General features: G+C 40.7%; 1 protein-coding gene across 2 annotated transcripts in view; it reads right to left on the bottom strand.

Annotated features, from left to right (window-relative positions):
• The window catches only part of ABCB11 (ATP binding cassette subfamily B member 11), a 45318-nt gene that overhangs the window by 5955 nt on the left and 17087 nt on the right, over positions 1-22276 (bottom strand). For both annotated transcript variants that reach the window (XM_030486369.1, XM_030486370.1), the window contains 14 exons: positions 20543-20656; positions 18378-18488; positions 17311-17436; positions 16257-16460; positions 14376-14546; positions 13809-14010; positions 13006-13084; positions 11959-12094; positions 10283-10441; positions 6745-6849; positions 6485-6646; positions 3646-3849; positions 276-517; positions 7-163 (listed from right to left, as the gene is read on the bottom strand). In XM_030486369.1, coding sequence (XP_030342229.1) covers positions 7-163; positions 276-517; positions 3646-3849; positions 6485-6646; positions 6745-6849; positions 10283-10441; positions 11959-12094; positions 13006-13084; positions 13809-14010; positions 14376-14546; positions 16257-16460; positions 17311-17436; positions 18378-18488; positions 20543-20656 — 2172 coding nt within the window. The remainder of the gene's footprint in view (positions 1-6; positions 164-275; positions 518-3645; positions 3850-6484; positions 6647-6744; positions 6850-10282; positions 10442-11958; positions 12095-13005; positions 13085-13808; positions 14011-14375; positions 14547-16256; positions 16461-17310; positions 17437-18377; positions 18489-20542; positions 20657-22276) is intronic.

The raw sequence follows: 22276 nt of genomic DNA, 5'->3' as shown, positions 1-22276 counted from the left end.
ACTTACCCATTTTTCCCCTTTTTCACTGTAAACACTGATTTTAGGAAGCCGATCAACCAGTTGGAAAAGGCGTGCAGCAGATGTTTTGGCTTTGGCATAGTTTGGGGTATAGGAAGAAGCTCTTCCTAAAGCAGTTCCACTGGTCACGATAGCAGAGATCACCCTGTGCAGAAGAGGAACATGGTCATTCCTGGGAAGCCATCCGGAAGTGACCACTACACCAAGATCAGGCCTTCTGGAGAGGAGCCTGTTTCTGGCTCAAGGCAGGCGCTCACCTGAACACAAAGCTGTAATGCAGTCCTTCACTGTCAACTAGAAACCCTCCGTATCTGTAGGAGACAGCGTTGGCAATGAACACGATGCTCTGGGCAAAGCCAAAGCAAAGTCCGTAAACGTGCGCTTTTTTGATGGCAGCTCGGTAGGGCATAGCCAGGTGCTTCTCAAAATTGTCAACAAACATCTTCTCTTTCCCTATCCCAGCTACAGTCCTGATGTTAGAGAGGGCTTCACTGGAAATCTGGAGGAGAAAAAGAAAAAAAAAAAATGGGTAAAAGCTCCTAATTTTTACTTGTAAAAGTAGAGTGTGTTCTTTCACAAATGGACAATTCTTTCATGAACACAGGGCACTAATGACACAGATAAATGGGTTCAGATATGATACCGACTGCCCAAACCTAAAGAGAAATAGATATGATAGATATAGATATGCCCAAACCTAAATAAAATTTTCCTACAAGCAATTGCCTACTAACATCCTCACTGGTAATGCTCCGTCTGCTCCACTAGAGCTAAATTGCAAGCTCTCACTTATGACTTAATTCACATAATATGAATAAATGGGATGTCCACAAAGGCAAAAATGTTTTTAGGAAAAGATGTTTATTTCAATTATTTTGTTTTACTTATAGCAGTAGGGAGTTAGAAGGGATGCTATCCCCAACTTCTGTTTCATGAATTAAAACCACTTGAATTTACTACATATTCTCACTTGCTCCCTCTTTCTCTTGTTTATGTATGTCCAAAAAGCCTGATGAGATGGAACAACTAAATAAAGGGTGACACCTTGATTCCTCTAACATCAGTGACACCAGTTCCGGGATTTTTACCTTTTACATAGGCAAAGAGTAAGCACATTATTGTCTATGTGCATAGAAAGATGCAACACAGGAAATTATGAGATAATCGCCATGGAAACTTCTCTGAAGCTTTAGTTGTAGGCTTTATATTGGGCTTTGCTGCTGGTCATAATTTGGGTTCCCAAGAAATAGCACTACAGTTTCATCTACAGAAGTAAACTGACTGTTTGAGCCTAAATTTCACCCTACTTATCTCAACTTTATTAAGAAATTGGTTTAAACGCTGTAGTTTGCCTGGACTTTGATGCAGCTTCACAGTGTGACACTTCCCTTTGCGAACCAATAGGCTGGTATATGGCTTATTAATGTTTTTAGCATGTAGGAAGAGATCTGAATATAAATCACTAAAAATATTCCATCCAAATTCAAAGCTTTTTTTCCTGGCCAAAATCAAGTGTCAAATCTCTTACATCATGACACAATGTGAGGGAGCTGGTAAGTAAATGCTGTGAATTGGATCGTTGGCTGTGCTTTTCCATGTTTAGCATGGCTGATGAGCAATCACTGTGGAAGAACTCAAAGAGTATTTAGCATTTGAATGCAGAGCTGCCAACTACACTAGCAAATAGCACCAGACCTAAGTGGTGTTATCGCCAAAACTGCTGAAGCATTGAGTGCCCTTTTCATCCCAGCCGCTGGGTCATTCTCTTGAATAAAAGCTGATGCCCTGACTCATTAGTGAAGTTTCTCTCCTTGTCAACACTATTTTGATTTATCACTTCTTGTAAATTATTTTGTAAATAATTAAACCATTCTGAACGTGGGCAGTTGGTCAGGTCTTAATTCTTCCTTGGCCTTCCGGAACTGAAGACTGTTCCTAACAGCACCCAACAGTGGCCCGTAAATGTACTCATCTGATTAATGATACCAAAGTCACACTAATTCACGTAATCCTTTTTGTATATTCCAGAATTCTGCATGTGTAGGTAGTCAACCAGCACGTGGGTTTTCTAAGTTCTGTGCCCCCAGTCATGACATACTTCTTTAAATCACACCCAAAAATGGGAATTTGGAGGTGAAGATTTGCTACTTCTGGAGATGTCAAGAAGGGGGGTGGCAGGGTACCTGCAGCCGGCAGTGATAAAACAGCCATTAGCTGCAGGGCAGAGGGCTCCAGGCCGTGTGTTTGCAGCACAGATTAAGGGCGAGAGGAAGCTGAAGGTAGTTGATTGAGAGCTCAGATGGGTAGAGAGAAGGTTCAGATGGGGCAGGGCAGAAGGTGGGATGAGTAAGACATTTGCTGGGCAGGACTTTGATGTAGGAAGAAGGAGGATGGGGAGGAGTGGGTGCTCTGCAAGAGTGATTTTAGGATGGGTTAAAGTAGCTCTGCAGAAAGAAAATGTGAGGCTTACTTTTTCTGATGCTAGAAATATGGCAGCATAAAGCAGGGAAGAAGGTTCAAGTGTTACTCCGAGGGGTGCAACCTGAGGTAACCTTCCTCACTCTGCCCGTCTCCTAAATCCCCTGTGTTTCTGATGCAGCTCAGTTTCTGCACAGTTGCATTAGGTATATTTTAAAAGTATTAGTTTCTGGGTCATATGCCAGACCTTAGTGACCCAGAGCTAAAGTTAAAGGTGTTTGGGTGTTTCAAAGGCAGCAGACCTCAGAGGAGTGAACCCATAAGAAAATGCCATTCCTTTCTCTTGTGTCCCTACCTTTTCCTTCCACCTGCACTGGAAGTCTGCTCAGCCAGTGCAAACTACAGAAACCTATCCTCAGCCTTTGGGTGAGGCAGTTCGCAGGGTCTTGCAGCCATCAGAGCATGGGATGCTGCTAACCCAAATACTGGAGCTAGAGTAACGAGGGGAGCTTTAGCCAGGGGTCACTGAATTCCTTCCTCGTGTCCCATGGTGGTTGGTTTAATACACACACAGGTGTGTTTTCACCCTGGAGCAAAATTTAAAGTACTATGAGAAAGTGCCAAGTCTCCTGCTACAGATCAACAGGAAAAAAGGATAATGCTAATCTGCATTTAAAAAACAGAGATTTATATACTAACTGACAAATGAGAATGGATAGAATTTCGACTCTTACAATCTATACCAATAATAGAGTTATGCCTGTGATCTAGCAGCACACACTGATGGAAAAGCTGGTACACTAATAGGGCCCACTCAAGGAGCAATTCTGCTCTCTCTAAAATGCACAAACTGACCTGGGTTCAGTGCCGAATTCTCAGGTGGGAGGATTCCGATGTGAACAAGTATCAGTGCTCTCTGAGGACAGCACCAACAAATGGGTATTTAAATAAAAGCCAACAAAGGTGAGGCAGATTGCTGAGAGACCTCTGACCACCAATTTTGAAAAGTCAGGCACATTCCATGCAGCAAGTGCTTTTGCAGCTGGGGAGTTCCCAGTGGTGTTCTGATGATTTGGCAAGCTGAAATACTACAACTTATTTGCAAGCCATTGCCGGTTTCATGACATTTGAACTGCTGATGGCCCCAAATGCCTGATTTTTCAACCACCCATGACTGCAAATATAAATTACTTTTTTAAATAACATTACCCGTCCAGTAGCTTCCAGCGCTTTCTTGTCCTGAGCAGCAAATCCTGTCAGCATTTTAGCCTGCACAGCTCCAGATAAGGCCAAAAATGGCAGGAAACACAGTATAACTAAACTCAGCTTCCAGCTGAAGACGAAGGCAATGATTATGGCCACCCCAATGTTGGTGACAGAATTGACGATCATTCCTATCTGTGATCCAGTTGCCTTCAAAGAAAAGAAAGAGAGATCATAGAATTATAACATCACAGAATCATAGAAAGGTTTGGATTGGAAGGAACTTTAAAACTCATCTAGTTCCAACCCACCGAGGTGAGACTGACTGGCCTATAGTTCCCCATATCTTCCTTTTATAACTGACATACTGATAGAAGCTTTTCCTGTTGCCCCTGACATCCCCGGCCAGACTGAGTTCTGCCAGGGCTCTAACCCTTCCTAACCTGATCACTGGCTGCTCGGACAATTTCTCTGTATTCCTCCCAGGCTACCTGTCCATGCTTCCACTATCTCGAGACTTCCTTTTTGCACGCGAGTTTGTCCAGGAGCGCCATGTTCACACACACAGGCCTCCTGGCATTTTTGCCTGACTTCCTCTTTGTCACAATGCATCACTTCTAAGGTTGGAGGAGGTGATCCCTTGAATATTAACCAGCTTTCTCGGGCCCCTCTTCCCCCCAGGGCTTTATCCCATGGTACGTCTACTAAGCAGATCCCTGGAGAGGCTGAAGTCTGCTTTTCTGAAGTCCAGGGTAGTGAGCTTGCTGTGCGCCCTCCTGCCGCTCTAAGGATATGGAACTGATTGATCTGTACTCAGATACATGATGACTTGTGTTCCAATAGTAACTTCAATAATCTTTAAATAAATTTTCCTATAAAACTTTAGAAACTCTAAATGATATTAAACTATCATAAAGCACCAGTGACTGCTGACTGCACTGCAATTTCACTAGTTTGGATAAACTGTTTCCAATTAATTGTATCAAGAGAAGGACTACAAATGTCCACTATTCCTCTCACCCACCAAACTTTCCATTGCAGAACTCTGAAAATCATTTCTAATGATTGTGAGAAAGATCACCTAACAATTTTCATTAGTTCCCTTGGTTCCCTGGGGAATTCCTCATCTGAACACTGATACTTTTTCCATCTAGATTTAAATAATACACAGAACCGTTTGCAACTTACCTATTAACAACAAATTCTCACTTGTGCTAAAATCAGTGAGAAACAGCACCAAGAAGGGATGACTCTGAAGTTGCATTTCTGCCTGTCTCTTTATTAAGGAAAAATTTTAAATATGCCTTTGGCATCACATTTATTGAATGCATTCACCTTCTCCTTATGTACTTCAAGAACACTATTCTTTGTAATAAACCTGATTTATTTAAAGTCATTTTCTTTCTCAGCAGTAAACAGCAGCCCTAGATAGGAACCCGGTTGCTATGTATTAGGGAAAAAAACCATGCATTTGATATCAGTCAAATTCATTTGCAGGATGTGAGCTTGCAGCACAAAATGCTCATCACCCACTCCTCCTCTGACCAGCAGCAGTAGGACCTGGTCATAGAGGAAGGCACCTCCCAGCTCTGCAAAGGGAGCAGCCACAGGGCTGCTCTTTCCTGGATCCTGCAACTCTAACACCCCCCACACACTCTTACTCCTGATGCAGACGTAGACATTTTTAGACCTCGGACACTTGTGTGCACCTTCTCACCTTCAGCTCACTTTGCAATAGCAGCGTTTGGCCAAGCTCTGTGCCAGGCAGTGAAAGGTGGAGGGGACTGCTGCTCAAGTAGCTCTGTTTTCTTAACCCTGGAGCTGTGGGTTGAATGGTTGTGCCCCACTGCTCTACATGTGCTTAGAACTAAGTGTCCTTTAGGAGGCTATAAACGGTTCAGTCAGTGTTTTACAAGTCTGTTTATTTCAATTAAAATGTGCCTGTCAGTGCCTGTAAGAGCTGGAGCTGAAGAGGTTTGCAGCTGGTTTCTCTGATTCTGTAGGTACTGCTGCTGACGGGGTTTGGGAACCTCTTAGTTAATTTGTCTTTTAAATTCTTAAAACCTCCATTAATAGTTTTGAAAAACTAACCTACCATCTTCAGTCAAGCTGAAACAGGACAATTTTTGTAACAAAAAGGAATCTCTATGTTTCCTTCTTTGTTTCAAGAAAATTGCTTGCAAGTAAAGCCAAGTAAAATGGCATCTGACTCACTTCTACCAAAGCATCAATTCAGATAGGTAATATTTATAGCACAGTATGATTTAAGCCTCACCTGCTAAGGAACGCAAAGCATGGAGTTAGTGGTTCACTTTCCCAAACACCCAACAATAAGTCCCACTGAAACTGGCCCCAGCTGGAGCACCAGCCAGTCCTGTAAACTGTATTTCAAGTGGACTATCAGATCAAATAAAAACTGTCACAACAAGCATAACACCATGCTGGAAACTTGAAAACATGGATAGTGATGCATGTCACTAAAATACCAGTCTGACATGCTTTTGCAATAAACGCTTCAGCATTGTGGCAAAAAGCTAATTCATCTCCAGAAAAAAAAAGAAATTAAAACATTTGCACTGAATGCTCCTTCTTATTCCATTGATGGGTGGTATTTTATTGATTTTTGTGTTCTTATTTTGGTAATACAGGCAGGAATAACAGGCAGTAAACTGTGACCCTGCTTGTGCTTTTAGGTAAATATAATGATAATAGTTCCACATTGAGAGTCTGTGATAAATGGAAATAGATTAATTGACTGACCAAGGACTGATCTACACTGACCTTGCCAAAACACACATTCAATCAGTGCTTATAGCAAAACAATTCTTAAACTACCAGGTCTTACCCCTTGGACCTGCGAGGCATCTGTCGCAAGTCTTGTAGTCAAAGCACCAGGGCTGTTCTTCCGGTCATCAAACCAGCCAATGTCTTGCCCCAGCATAGACTGGAAACCAATTTTTCTTAACCGTCTCGTAAGCAGCTCACCAGACTTGGCAAAGGTGTAACCCTGGGGTACACAAGAATAAACACAGACATTGTACAGAAAGAGAGACCCACAGAGTAAGGGATCAGAAACAAAATGTACCTACATTGGACTGCTATTACCTGTAGAAACTGCGTGAAAAAGGAAAGAATTCCAACAAAGACGAAGAGCAGGCAGACACCATTGATCTGGGCTTTCTGTTCTTCTTCATCAAGAATGGAGAAGGTCTTTGGGGAAAAAAAAAGGTGGCATCATATTCTAAGTGTCAGGTTTGGTGTTTGTGAAGTCTGTTCATGGCTCACTATTGCCCAACCTAGAACCAAAGCCAGAATACAGAACTCTCTCTCACCCCTTGCAAAGGCCCAATTCCTTATTTTCCTAAGGTGAGCCTGGGTACAACATAGTGGGTTTACTCCTGTTAAACAACAAGTTTATTGTACTCAGTGTCTGCACATACTGCTATTACTTGCTCCCCATCCCTAGTTGTAATTAATCATCCCCTCACTCTAAATAAGATCAAGTGTGATAACCAGAGAATAGCAATGAAATAAACAGCATATGACAAACACAGTGCAGCAGTTCCCTTACCTCCTCTCTGATCTATGCCAAATGCAACTTTATTGGGTCATACAAAATGAAGTCTGTGTAAATAATTATAACATAGTATGACTCGCCCTGCACAACACTAATGGATGCTGTAATTGCCACAGGTAGGCTTCAAGAGGATCCAATTGCCTTTTTACTGAAGGAGGGTGGATATGAGCGATTTGCTTACTCCTGGGTACTGGAGAAAGAGCATTAGTGCTTAAAGTACAGCCCCGCCACCTCATTCTGGTCCAGTCTCCATGGTATTTTGCTTTTATCTCTTGTTCTGAATATCTGCTCTTCTTCAACACCTGCCAGTGCTACTGCCTGCTGCTGGAATAGTGGTCCAAATCTAAATAGCCATTCTTTAGCAACTCCTTTCGGCCAGAGCAGTTGATATGTAGGTCAGTTAACTTACCTGAAGTTGTTACATTGCTTCTGCTACTTGCAGATATAAGCCACAGCTCATGTTTGTACTTCTTAAATTAATTCTGATTTGATTTCATAGGTAAAAAACACTATAAATTGACTAATCTTTCAATCTGTTATCATAAGGTGTAATTATATATAACCTGTGCATTTGACTTTTATCACAACCAGCTTAAATTCTTTTAGGTAAGTATTTAACAGTAGAAAGAGAAGAAGGAATTTTCATTGCAGCTGCAAAATAGAAACAAAAATAAACTCATGTACTAGTCTGAAAAGGTGAACCCAAGTCATTTATGGTTCAAAGTGAGCTACGCATCAAAGTAAGAGAGGTATTAGAGCATGAAGCTGAGAAAAAGAAATAGTCGTTCTCTAGTGGGAATTCTATTCCCACTTCAAGTATTTTAACTTTGTACTTTGGCAACAAAATAAGTCCTGCAAAGTCGAGAATGATGATATCAAAAAGGGACTTAGTGTTTGAAGCTAAGAGCTGCTCCAATGCCATGCTGTCATACAAGCAGCAAGGCATGTTACTTTCTCAGATTAATCTTTGTTTAAAAATGATCACCAGGTATGTTTTAATCTGTCATAATAAGAACAAAACTACTGATGTATTTGTTCCAAAGGTATACTGAGGATCTGAACTGATCAGAAAACACAGAATCATAGAATCAGCTGGGTTGGGTAAGTCCTTTAAGATCATCAAGTCCAACCATTACACATATCCAGTATTATCCAGTTCTTCATTCACTTTTGGGGACTAATTTCTGAGAACTTCAAGGCAGGACTTTGCTAAATTTGTCTTTCCATTTCATAGCTGTGGTGATTTTTCCCCTCACTTCCCCACCAGATTGGTCCCAGAGTACAAGCCCACGAGTCTGTCACATCATTGCGGATATTGAGACAGCTTGGAAAGCAGATGCATATTCCATCTGCCTGACTGCCTTGGCACCAGGCAGAAATGTTTTAAATTTATGAATAATGAAATACAGATGTTGGACCTTGCTCATGTTCATTATGGCTTGGTTTTTTCTTGCAGCCTCTCTCCTCTGATGGACTGAGACCTTCAAGAGAAGGCATTCATCCTTGGCAATGAAGGCATTTAGCATTTTGCAGGATGATGTCAGCCCCGGACCTCCTACTGTTTAGGAAATTTCTCTCAAAAAGGAAGCAAAGTAGATTCATTGCATAATGCACATAGCAGTGTCTCACCTCCTTTCTTGTAAAAACCAGAGTTCTCGGCATGAGGTCTAGACACTCAGAAACTGTTTGGAGGTTGCACACCTATGGCTAAAAGGCAAGCACATGGGCCAGAAGCCACTAAGTTGAACAACAACGACTGGAAGGTCACTTGCTCTGCCCCTCCCTGGATCTTAGCTAGCAAACATCAAGCTGTAAGTAAATGTGATTCGAAGTCCTGAGTAATTTCCCAGAGAGAAATGTCTAAGCCAAAACAACCCCCCCCAAAAAAACAAACAGCAAAAGGTTAATCTTTCTTTTGATAGATTGCTGGCACTGCTATCAAGAGCATTTTCCCAACCCTTTTCTCAACAGTAGCATAGATGCTGGGGCAGTCATTCGTTTGCTCTTTCCTGCCTGAAAGGTTTTGGACCTTCTGTTTCTAGAAGAGTGTCTTCCCTTTAGGTCATATTTTCTTTGCATGCATATGTACCTACTGTGACCTAAGCAAGTAACTGGGAATCACAACACAAGTTTTACCCTACCTCAGGTGGGTACACAAACCACAAAACAATAGTGGTATTCCCGTTTTCTTCCCCATGAATGTGCCATTAGTTTGCCTATAAGAAACAGCATCAACAGAGGGGTTTTCTCTATCCTCCTAATTCTTGAAAATTTAGGACACTTTCCTAGGCATTAGAGCAGCACTGAGAATCTCCAGGCAGCCCTCCAGTTTCCCACTTACTTGGCAAACGTTTCCCCAAAAAGCTGTTTTACAAAAGGAGAAGCATCCTGTTTTTGAAGGAAAAAATAATCATGGTTGAACTCCTGAAAAGTATCAAGCAAGGCTGTGGATTTTGGTGGTAATACATCCTTTAGTGAATGCCAAGGTTTAAAGCATATTCCTGTTTCCTGCTTGTCTTCCAGACTTGTTGATACATGACTACTTTTTGCTGGCAGCTGTGAACCCCACCACAATTATCTACCTTTCCCTGGTCATTCTGCAGGGAGTGGGCATCATTGAGCTGCCTGAAATATACAAACAAAATAGTGAAGTATTTTTTTGATCTGACTCAAAACTTTCTCAAAGGCTTGGCCAAGTCTTTAGAATAAAATTCTGCAGATCAGGACCTCTGCATGTCTCTCTCTCACTGTAACTGCATGTGAGGTACATCGTCTCATCTAAAACAAACTGTATGCAAGTATAGAAACCAACTCCAAACAGTTCCTTGAAAGGGAACAAGCGAGAGAATGAAGAACACATGAGAAATGCTAATGAGCCTACCCCTTCAAAGAGCTCAAATGATAGCGTGATGACAATGATATAAATATCTACTGAATAATTGTTTATAGGCAAGGCAGCTAACCCCATTTACTTGATGAGATACAAACATGTCAAGTTCCACATCATACATTCACTCCCCTCTATTTCGGAACTAAAATAGACTTTAAAATGTTAGCAAAACTTACCCCAAGAATCTGACTGAATAACAAAGCATAGAGTGGACTGACTGCTCCATTCACAGCTGCTGCCAGAGATCCAAGTACCAAGTATGGCCATTCAGAGGCATTGTATTTCAAAATTCTGGCAAATGGTACAGGCTTGACATCTTCCTCCAAAACAGATTCCTAAAAAACCAAGTTATATTTATGAAGCAAATGCATTCCCCCAGTGAGGTTTTCCCTGTGACAGTGAGATAATAGTTAGCCTAGTCTGTTAAATGGCCATCTAGTGCCCTAACAGCTGCTCTAGCTTTGTACAGGAAGGGACAATAATGCTATCTGGATCTCTTTTGTAGGGCTGGGGAGTCACAAGAGAGTCACATAAAGAGGGTCACCTTTACTGTCCCTGGAGAAAAACAGAGAGATTCATGCCTTGGACAGCTCTACTGATTCTAACTTAAGAGGTTGATTACGATCAGTTTAAGACTTTCTGCCACTGAAACTCAGGCTGTTCCCTTTTGGCTGCCTTCAAATGAGGTGTGATTCAATACCCAGTGCCAAAACTTAAACTTCTCCCTCACAAGCAGCTTTCTGTGTCACTACTAGAATCTTAAGAAATATTATTTTAAAGTATTGTAGGTGAACACACTGATCAGACTCTACATCAAATTAATATGTATGCTATAGAATTAAACCAAGGAAAATCTCAGAGCAATAGCTGGATTCAGGTGCTAATTACGCCTCCCTTCTGTGTAACATCCTCAGACTATATGCTGAATTCCTGTAATTATGCCCAGTAAGAGCAGAATATTCATCATCAAATTATAACTTACCCTAACCCTGCAGTTTGATTTGTACAGAATTTTTGTAACACTCTGTGAGCTCAGCCCTGCTCATCTCCCTCAGTTCATATGCCTGGAAATGCCCAGACAAAACAGGCACTCTGAAGACCTATCTGCTGGAAATGTGCAAGGATGATTGGGTGGAAGCATCTTGTATTTTCTCTTCTGAGCTACTACCAGAAGGAGGGCACTAAAGCCCTCTATGTATCCACAGACTAGGCTCAGCGATAGCAAGAACAGTGACTTCTAACTGCTGCTTTCTGCACTGAACAATCATAGCCACGCAAATTGGTGCAGGGAGCTTCATAAGCACTTTGGAAACCCACTGTGTATATTCCTACATATTCTGCATGATTTTAAGGCATGCTGTCTTTGTTTTCTATGCCAGTTGATTGCACAAGGGCACTATCAGTGAAAGGACTCTGAGGTAGGTTGCAGTGATGGTGTCTCTTTACAAGTCTCCAGATGATTTTGAGACAAAAGTGAATTTACTCTTTATTGAACAAGAAGCAGTGTTATTTGTATCACTGAGTGGCTATTACATTTCACAGACTGAGTATTTTGCTTTTTGCCAGTTAATTCAGCTTTTATGAATATGTCGTCTTCAACTTATTTTACAACATATATTAGTTTACCAACAGGTCATGCTCTGGTAGGAATGGGCCAGTAAGCATAACTGCCACCAAAATGCAGCCTAGGGTTTACAGAGGATAAGAACTGATGCTGTGGTTTTGTTTGAGAAAAAGATCAATCCAAGAAGACGTATCTGCCAACAACTCCTATAACAGAGGCACAAATCTACAGGTTATCATTACTAAGTAATGTTGGGTTGAAAACTTAATAACAAACTATAGACCTGACCTTTTTTGCTTGTCCGTCATCTGCTCCATAAGAAGATGTAAGATTCATAGTCTCTGCATGATCTCTTGCAATGGATAATGGAGGGTCAGGGACCACATTAGAAAGCTGAGATCTGGAGCGCTGCCGAAGTGAAGCTCTGTAAAGAGGACAGAAATGGCCTGTTATTCACAGCACAGTAACACAATACTTGCTTGCAAAGCAGGTGCAGTTTTCATATCAACTAAATCAGGATTCACTGAAGCAAATCTTAGGAATCCCATGGACTTTTTCTTTCCTTTTCTACATTCTCTCAACTTCTTGAGAATAAAATATCCCACAACAGGGACAAATGCTTTTGAAAATCACATTCCACTACTACCACTTAGATGTTATCTTTTATGTACCCTGCCCTGTGTATTTGCTAAGTAAAATCTCAGTGTATCCTACTACATTTGCACAAGCCCTTAAGACACCAAGTCAACTCACCATTATTGCTATCACGTAATTCAGTCCAGCAAAACCCACCTCTATCCCTGACAAAAATAACCCTGTAAGAAAGCATTTGCATATGCCTGTCATGGGCTTGCCTGAAAGAAATATTAAGTGCCTAGCTACAAAACAGTCTGGCTTGTAAAATGTGTTAACTTTCATCAAGTAGAAGCTATAACAAAATCGTCCTTGTTCACTGCATTGATTTCTCAAGTAATTGCATAGCAAGTCATTTTTCAAGTGACTGCACTGAAAGCGCATTAAGCAATACAAATATATGGCTCTATGGTAGCAATATTAAAAATGGAACATTAACACAGGAGACCAGAACTGGAGGGAAGGTATTATGGATAGAAAGGGGAGTAAAATTAAGAGTCTTGCTATTTATCCATGGCCCTTCAATCAGTAGCATATTTACGCAAGCTATTTCTTTCTAAGTGAACTTCTGTCTTAGTAAAATGCCCTTCCAGTCTCTTTACAACATACAGAGAAATGATTCATTAGCACTATTGAGATTTTGGAATAGTGGGATGAAGTATAGAGCTGGAAACATATTTTACAGTCGTTTTTAAGACTCACCGCAAACTGGCCCGATAGCTTCCTCTGCTGAATGACTGCACTTTCTCAAGACTTGGCTCAACCACATTATTTTCTGCTGCTGTAAAATACAGTAGATAGAACTCTTCAGTTTGTGCTAAAATTGAATACAACCTAAGTCCACTGTGCTCTGCAAGAAAGTGCAATGTCTCCAAGCCATAACTGGAATACTTTGTAGAAGGTAAGGAATGTAATACAACCTTGCTACTTAACCTACACGTACCACACGTTTTATATTTGTGTTTGACATGATGAAGTTAACTGAATATTAACCTGAAGACCATCTCACTTGGATTGTGACTGCTAAAGGCTGTTTCCCTATTTTAGCACTGTAATTGTTCTCTTAAGATAATAATATCCAAGGTATGATGCTTCATAAAAATACAACAGATCACTGTATTAGACCTCCACTTCCAGAAGCCTCTAGTAAATCAGATAGGGTGGTTTCAGCACACTCTGTAATTTGCTTGCATTCCAAATACAGCAGGGCTGGACATATATACTAAATGGAGCTATGAAATGATAGGTATTGCAAGTCAGGATTAATGTTTCAGGACAGATCTATATTAGGAAGATCATTCAGTGCATATACAATAAGAACACTTTGGCGAGGGCTATCAATGTGTTACTTCTATGAATGCTGAAATTCAGCCAGAAAGGCAGAATTATATTAAAAAAATAAATAAAAACAAAAGAGCAACCAGCCCTCATTAAAAAAAAAAATAAAATAAAATCTGCATTCTGTGATTTTTACATCATTTTCTAAAAGAAAACAAAATACTCACTTTCTGTTGCTTCTCTGTTAAGTGCTGTGTCTCCACTGCTTTGCAAAGTCACCAACATGAAATAAACCCCCTTCCTCTTCAAGAGTTCCTCATGAGTTCCTCTCTCCACAGCCCTTCCGTGCTCAAAGCCAACGATGACATCGGCAGCTTTGATGGCTGACAGGCGGTGAGCTATGGAGATGGCTGTGCGGCCAAGGCGAGCCTGACAGGGAACAACAGCTCCAGTCCCAGGACAGCAAACACAAATGCTTGGAACCTGTGCTATGTAATCTAAAGCTTGTTCAACAGCAGCCTCTCTAGTGGTTTCAGCTGACTTTGACTTGACCTCCACCCACAGCCCATAGATGAGCCCCTGTTTCTGAGCAACGGGAGCTAGAGATGTCTGTTAATGCCCAAATAAAAGAAAAGATTACTTTGCACTAATACTAAGGTTCTAGTTGTGTATATGAACCAGCTATTAAGAAAAGCTTCTCACTGCTTCGTTACAATTCAGCAGCACCCTCTGCAGAGCGCATAAGAAATAATTTCTGCCCTTGTAAGTCTGATTTATGCCATGCTATAGCAAACCTTATGAAGTGCTTCTTGGACAGTAGCTTCACTTTCATTATCAAGTGCTGATGTAGCCATATCCAGTAGCAGGATTTTCGGGTTTCTCACAAGAGCTCGAGCAATAGCTATCCTCTGTTTTTGACCTCCACTCATCTGGCTTCCACCCTCTCCAACATGAGTGTCAAATTGCTGCATGAAGGGAAAAAAACCCAAAAAGGTCTGTTAGGCTCCTGATAAAGACATGGATAAAGTGTCTCTCAGATTTGTTCTGGGGGTAGACTTCAAAATATATTGTCTTTGAAAGACAAAAACATTGTTAGTGCACCAAATTTGAAGAAGAGCTGATGAAATAACATCCTTCATATTGAAAAACATCATTTTGTCTGAATTAGGGTTCCAACCCCAAGCCAAAGTAGGTACTGATAAAAAGGTGAAATGTTTTTATTTGGCTCGAAAAGACTATATGAGCAAAAGCTGAAATAGAGAGGAAAAACCTGCCCACTCTCCATCAGATGACTCACCAGCAAACTTTCCACAGAGCTGGACTTATGTCCTGTTTTCAGCTGGGATACAGTTAATTTTCTTCATAGTAGCTAGTATGGGGCTACGTTTTGGATTTGTGCTGAAAACAGTGTTGATAATACAGGGAAGTTATCGTCACTGCTGAGCAGTGCTTCCACAGAGTCCAGGCCTTCTCTGCCTCTCACCCCACCCCATCAGCAAGCAGCCTATGGGTGCACAAGAAACTGGGAGGGAACACAGCTGGGACAGCTGACCCCAGCTGGCCCAAGGGATATCCCATACCATATGGCATCATGCTCAGCATATAAAGCTGGGAGAGGAAGAAGGAAAGGGGGCACATTCAGAGTGATGGCATTTGTCTTCCCAAATAACCATTATGGGCGATGGAGCCCTGCTTTCCTGGGGATGGCTGAACACCTGCCTGACCACGGGAAGCAGTGAATGAATCCCTTGTTTGGCTTTGCTGGCACATGTGGCTTTCCTTTACCTAATTAAAACTGTCTTCACCTTGACCCACCGATTTCTTTTTCTCTATCTGGTTCTCTCCCACATCCCACCAGGGGGAGTGAGTGACTGCGTGGAACTTAATTTGTGCGCGGGTTATACCATGGCAACTTGTTTCCTGATGGTCTGTGAGCCATGATTACTGTGTCTGTGACTCATGATCATATACTTGGTGGCACTGGGTTCAGGTAGAGAATTCAATAAATACATAAAGCCTAGCATACTGAGAGCCAGGATAATTATATTCACCTAGAGCCAAATCTTGTTTATTCCTCCACTTCCAGGAAATCAACAGAGGTCTTTACACAGTCTCTATGATTAGTTTCCTGGAAGCCTGGAAATGCATAGATGGAGGTTAAAAGTACCTACAGACATTAGTTAATGGTACTGAATCCTTCCAATCTGGTCCACTGTTGTAACACCTTCCTTTGCGAAGATACTTGCCAAAATATACATCTAGAAAAGTAACAGCCCAGTACTATCAATGTGGAAGGAATGGAGAAGAGAGAACCTTTAGCTAACTTACAGAACTTGTACAAGGAGACGAAGTTGTGAGGATCAGTACAGACTGCTCAAAACCATACGCTGGCTAGTGAGAGTCTGGGCTCTAAATTGCATTTAGCCTGAGCAGAAACAGATCTCCATAGCATGAAAAATACATATTTTAAAATCATGCTATGATTATTACCATGATATTGAATGTTGTGCATATGATTCCCTGAGGAACTAATTTTTTTTTTTAATTTGGTGATATACACGTAGTAAAACCCAATTAGTGAAATGAAAGTTTGCTGCCTACTATCTATAACTATCTTCTGCCTTTTTTATTTTTCCATCAAATTGTGCCAAACATAATTACAAAGCACAGCATACCTGTGGCAAGTCCATGATGAAATTGTAAGCATTGGCCTGTTTGGCTGCTCTGATTATGTCTTCCATGGTAGCATCATCCCGACCATATCGAATGTTCTCTGCAATCGTGGTGGCAAACAGCACTGGCTCTTGTTCAACAATACCAATCTGTGAGCGTAGCCACTGGATATTAAGGGAACGAATGTCATGGCCATCCAGGGTAATCTACAGAAGCCAAACAAAACAGGGACAAAAAAAAAAAAAAAAAAAAAAAAAAAAAAAAAAGAAAAAGAAAAAAACGTCAGGGACATTACCCTCTCCAGATCAGAGACAAGAAAGACACAAGGAAATGAAGGGCCTGTGTTGCCCTTCCATGGTGTTTCCATGACCAGTATAAAAACCAGCTTTCATACACAAAAGAATGCAGTGCAGTGGCAGCAATATATGCTAGTTCTTGGGCCTAGGAGTTGGGCTCTTTGATTTCATTACCCAACACCTCTTTTTGCTTGGCCTCAGAAATAAAACCAGGTAGAAAGTAACATCAAAATTATGATTATATCTTTACAGTAAATTGGTCCTTTGTCTTTTATACATTCAAATATAGGTCACCATGTATGTGATTTGTGTCAACTAGTAACACGCAAGTGGAATGAAAGTGTTTATAGATGTAATTCATATTCTTAGCCATTCCGCTACCAAATGGTAATTGCTTATACTAAAGAAATATTCTGGGATAATGATTAAATGTTTGATACTGGTTTTGTGTTTTCCAGAATGGAAAATGATTCGTCACTCCAGAAATATCATATGTACAGGTACAGTTTTTACTAAGATTTAGTACTTAATTTTTATTTATCCCTAACAGTTTTTCTCTTTCACATAATTATATTTAGGAGACTGTTCCTCATTCCCCTGAAATGCACAAGAGGAATTGCACTCATTAAAAAAAAAAAAAAAAAGGCAAAAAGAAAAGAAAATAAACTTAGGAGTCTTCCTTCCACCATCGGAGAAGAAACCATGTCATTCATTCAAGTTCCTAAGGCTAGAGAAACCCATTCTAGGCTGGTACACTCACCATGCCATCAGTGACGTCATAGAAACGCTGGATGAGCTGCATTGTTGTACTTTTTCCAGCTCCACTAGCTCCAACAAAAGCTGTTGTCTCCCCTGCTTTAATAACTATATTAAGGTTATCCAAAATCTGGGCGGGGGGGAAAGAAAAGAAGAAAAAGAAACTGACTCAATTCATTCCAATTCTCTCACAGTCATACAACCGAGTGGGTATATTCTGCATCTTAAAATGGAGATTCAAAGCATTTTTATAAAATTCAGAAAAATATTATGAAGAAAGAGGAAAAAGAAAGCCAAATATTTTTACATTGTCTGGAGAGTTTATAAATGCAGAGCCCTGTTTTTTGTGTCAGTCAGGCAGATTTTGATCCTTCTTTGTTCCTGTTCTTCATCATTAAGAACTAGTCAAGTTATTATCACTGCAGAACTTGGCAATAAATCCCCTTTAAAGAACACTGTACATGTATTATAAGTGCCTGTTAAAGGATAAATATTAAGAATATAACAGTGAAATTATGCATAAAATTCTGATACTTCATATACTTCTGTCTTTAGAAGCAACCGCACTCATTTGCTTGTCCAATAATATGCTTTTCCAAGGAGAATTTGTCAGTTCAAACACAGTAGTAGGGAAATAATGGCACATACGGCCAATGCTCCTGTACCTTTTCCTAGCACATTAATGGGTCACACGGTACAGCCCCAGGAATGGAAGAGTGTTATAAAATCTCCTTGCACCAGTCAGCTTATTACACTGTGTCCTCTCTAGCACGTATTGATACAAGTGCATAATTGATTGTCAGAGAAGATGTATGCAGGTGAATTTGTCTGAAATTACTACGAGTTTATGTTCAGCAGCAAGGAATATATTTGGCAACGGGTATGTCCAATGGTAAAATAAGCACAATGGTAAATAGAAGAACCCTTTAATGGAAGAATTATTTAGTTTACCTTTAAACACAGGGGCTAGGCCTCTGGGAAACAAGTCCTCCTGAAAATCTAAACTGCTGGCAGAACTGGGATATTTTGTTTACAGTAATTGTGCACACAGGAGGGATGATGAATAATTACCTTTATGTCTGGTCTGGAGGGATAATGGAATGTTACATTATGAAATTCAATTTCACCTCGTACTTTATCCAGCTTGTAGCCATCTTCTGACATGCAGTCAATGGCAGGTTTCTAGGATAGAATTTGTTGTGTTACTTATTTGTTGTTAAACAGCCAGCACTGCTGCAGTAGAAAAATATTCCCAACACCATACAAAGCCATGGCACTTCTGTTTTAACAGCAACTGACTGCACTGAGCCACCAGCAGGATCTGCCCCAGGGCTAGCAGGCAATGGACATGAAATTGAAGGCCAAAGTGATGGGGGAGTTTTCACTGGTGGGTAACTGTGGGAAGAAGAATGCACTGTTGTAGTCAGCTACTAAGAAAGAGAAAAATGACTGCTACAGCTGAACCCAGGGCAACCCTCTATCATTTGAAACTTACCGCAATTACCAGAGTCAGCCACTCAGCTAGTTTTTGCTGGAACAGAACAGCTGAGTGAGGCATTTTGACTAAGCTAATTTAACTGGCTCCTCAGGAATAAAATGGCACTACTTCACTCACATACACATTCTCCTATGGCACTGAACCACCAGTTCACTGCTGAAAATCCGCATGCTTCACCACTTCGCATTTGAAACATCCATCCTTGCACACACAATCCTAAGAGCTGGAATCCTGATTTGATGTTTTCCCAGTAAGTGCTTTGGCTCTCATATACTTTTGGCTAAGGCCTTGGAGTATGCTGGACTACTAGACATGCGCAGAGAACCAAGAGGAAATTTGAGGCATTCCCAAAGAAATCAAATTTTCTGAGAATAGATTTTGAAGCATGAAATACAAGAGAATGAAACTAAAACTACAGCAACACCAATATTTTCATAACTGAAACATGCATGTCTTTTATTAGCCTAACAGATTGAAGGAATCTAATACAAGAAATGTGTATGTTTTAAGAGGCTAAGAACAGCTAAAAGATTGTTCTCTTTAGGAATATATCTTACTTAGATTCATATATTAAGCTATGAAGAAAAGTTTCACTGATCCTGCAAATAGAAACCTCAGCATGGTTTTAGTGTAGTGCCAGAAAAAAAAGCTGCATCAGGGCAGAGCTGTGCTTTACTGTCTAATCACAACCTACAAATGCAGCAAGCAGATAGATCTACTTTTTCACCCTTTCTCTAGGCAGATGAAATCTCACTTTGGTTTGCCTTTTTTACTTTAAGGTTTATCTGGACTCGGCCTTATCTTGAATTTTGTGATTAATTCTAACTGTTGCAACTCCTTGTGCTTTTTAATTTTTCTCTAAAACCCACTTCCCTTATTCATCTCTAATCTTAGAGCTTTCACTCTCTGAAGTGCATTTGTAAGGCATGTGTTTAACCATTATTACTAGAACACTGAAGGGTTACTAAAACGACTGCATTAGCGGTTACCACAAGCCCCCTAGCCTTCTTTATATACCTGTGATGTGGCTCTGGTAAAACAGAGCAAGCAGCATTTTAATGTGTTTACAGAGCTTTTAGCACAATAAAGCTTGTCAATAACCAGAGATACTACACACTGCTACGAAATCAGTAGTATTTTGCTAACCACTATATTTGTACAGGTACAGAAAGGAATCATCAATAAATGACAGTGATTCTCAGACTTTCTCATACAACCTTATTTCAAATATCTATCTGTCTGGATAGTATTATGATTAACATTTATGGCTGCTGCGTGACCAGTGCCTGTGCTTCTCTGGTCCCATTTTAACCCCAGGTAACTCTGGGAGAGGTGACAGAGGCCACCTTTGCCACTAATGCCAGCAGAGTTACGTCTTTTGATGCCATCTGGAGGCTGGGGGCTAGATGCTTGCTGCGAGTTTGGCTGCAAGGTGGTTATTACTACCTGCGTGTACACTTCCCACGGGCCGGCACTGATCAGTAATTGTATGTAAGAAGAGATGGGAGTAAGGAACAGTAGTAGCTGAGGTAAAATTTCACTATTCAGAAACAGGCCGCTTAAGAAATCTGTTCGACACCCTCTCTGAGTCCATGTGCATGCCGCTAGGCCTTGCACAGTCAATTTTTCTTTAATTGCACTCATTTTTCTCATTTACACAGTACATAAAACTCCTACTTCTTGAGGCTTATTATTTTTTCTACTACAAACTGACACATTTTAGAAATGCACTACTTACTTTATCTATTGTCTCAAAAATGTTTGCTGCAGCCCCACGGCCAGTGGCAAAGGCTTCCAGACAGGGAGATGCCTGACCAAGATTTAAAGCTCCTATTAAAACACCAAAGAAAACCTGAAGAAGTGGAAAAAGAAATTAACAAAATATGACATCACATTTTTATTACAGTTTTTGAGCTTAGAGAGGCAAATCAAGCTACAGTGGCTTAATGGCTTCTTGTGCATCAGCTGAGCTGCAGTGATTCACTATATGTGCATAATTAGCCCACAAGAAAGCAAACAAATGCATCTTAGAAGGGATTTTCACTCTTTCACAACTTTGCTTCCAGGCTGAAGTAAATCAACTTATCTCATATTTGCCCTGGCCTAAAAGCATGTGCACCCAAATACTTACTGAAGTGCCACTGATGTATTTTTAAGCCACCTCAATTTGACTGGGTGTCTGTGCCTTGAAACAAGGGCTGGAACTGATCATCAGTGGCAAGCTGATTATTTTGGACATGTCTTTTACCAATAAGCAGATGGGAAGCTACAATTGAAAACCAGAAATAAGCCTAAAAGACTGTATTACAACCTTTGTTGGAAGCTGTTTTGGGCAAAGCGATCACAAAATGACTGGATTTTCAATCCTTGGAGAAGTCAGGAAGAAGGTCAGCAAAACCTCCACCTTAGACTTCCTGAGACCTGACTTTGGCCTGTTGAGGATGCTGGTTGGCAGAATTCCTTGGAAACATTACTGAAGGAAAAAGGGGTCCAGGAAGGCTGGACACTCTTCAAGAATGAAATCCTTAAGGCACAGGAGCAGGCAGTCCCTCTGTGCTGAAAATCAAACTGGTGCAGAAGAGACCAGCCTGGCTGAACAGGGAGGTATTGCTTGAACTTAGGGGAAAAAAAGAGAATTTATCACCTGTGGAAGAAGGGACTGTCACCCCATGAAAAGTACAAGGATGCTGTTAGGCTATGTAGAAAGAAAGTTAGAAAGGCGAAGGCACAGATGGAGCTACACCTGGCCACTGCCATAAAAGATAATAAAAACTACTTTTACAAATATATATATGAGGGTTTTTTTGCTTTGTTGTGGCTGATAGTTTGAACATTCACCCTGAGCATTAGAACTGGTATTAAATCCTTCATTGTAGTTTGGAAATACGTGAGAATTCTGCTAAGAAGCAATCAAGGTCTCAGCTAGCCTTTTGAATACAACACAAGTAGTAGTCAGGATAAATGGGCAAAGCATATAAGGAAATGCTACTCTTGAGAACGAATGAAAAGTACGTGGTACTCAGTTCTATGCACCATGGTGATGTTTACTGAGAATAAGCCATGGCTAAAGTGGAAAAAGCTACTGTACACATACTGTGCACGGCAAACATCAACACTGTGATGTATAGATCATGGTGTAAGTTCACACTCAGCTTTACTACAAACTAATTTTCTTGCATGAAAGAGTTCCATAAGCAAGTAGGTTATACGCATGCCAGAATCGATCATGAACATTAGGGAGCAGGTTCTGTACATCTGATAGAACAAGGGAAGAGCACTGCTTAGTGTATTTCAGTGCAGTATGGCTGATCATGTCATGAAAAACATGACAGTTTTTCAGAAACCAAAAAAAGCATATTTCAATGTTTTGTATCTATAAATCCTTCCTTCGTCTCCCCAGCCAGACTTTCAGAGTATGGTACAAGACATGACGGACAGGAAAGGACTGGAAACTGAAAGAGGAATGGGAGCA

This window comes from Strigops habroptila, chromosome 5, assembly GCF_004027225.2.
Source record: "Strigops habroptila isolate Jane chromosome 5, bStrHab1.2.pri, whole genome shotgun sequence".
NCBI classification, from domain to species: domain Eukaryota; kingdom Metazoa; phylum Chordata; class Aves; order Psittaciformes; family Psittacidae; genus Strigops; species Strigops habroptila.
This window is presented reverse-complemented; position numbering and strand designations above follow the sequence as displayed.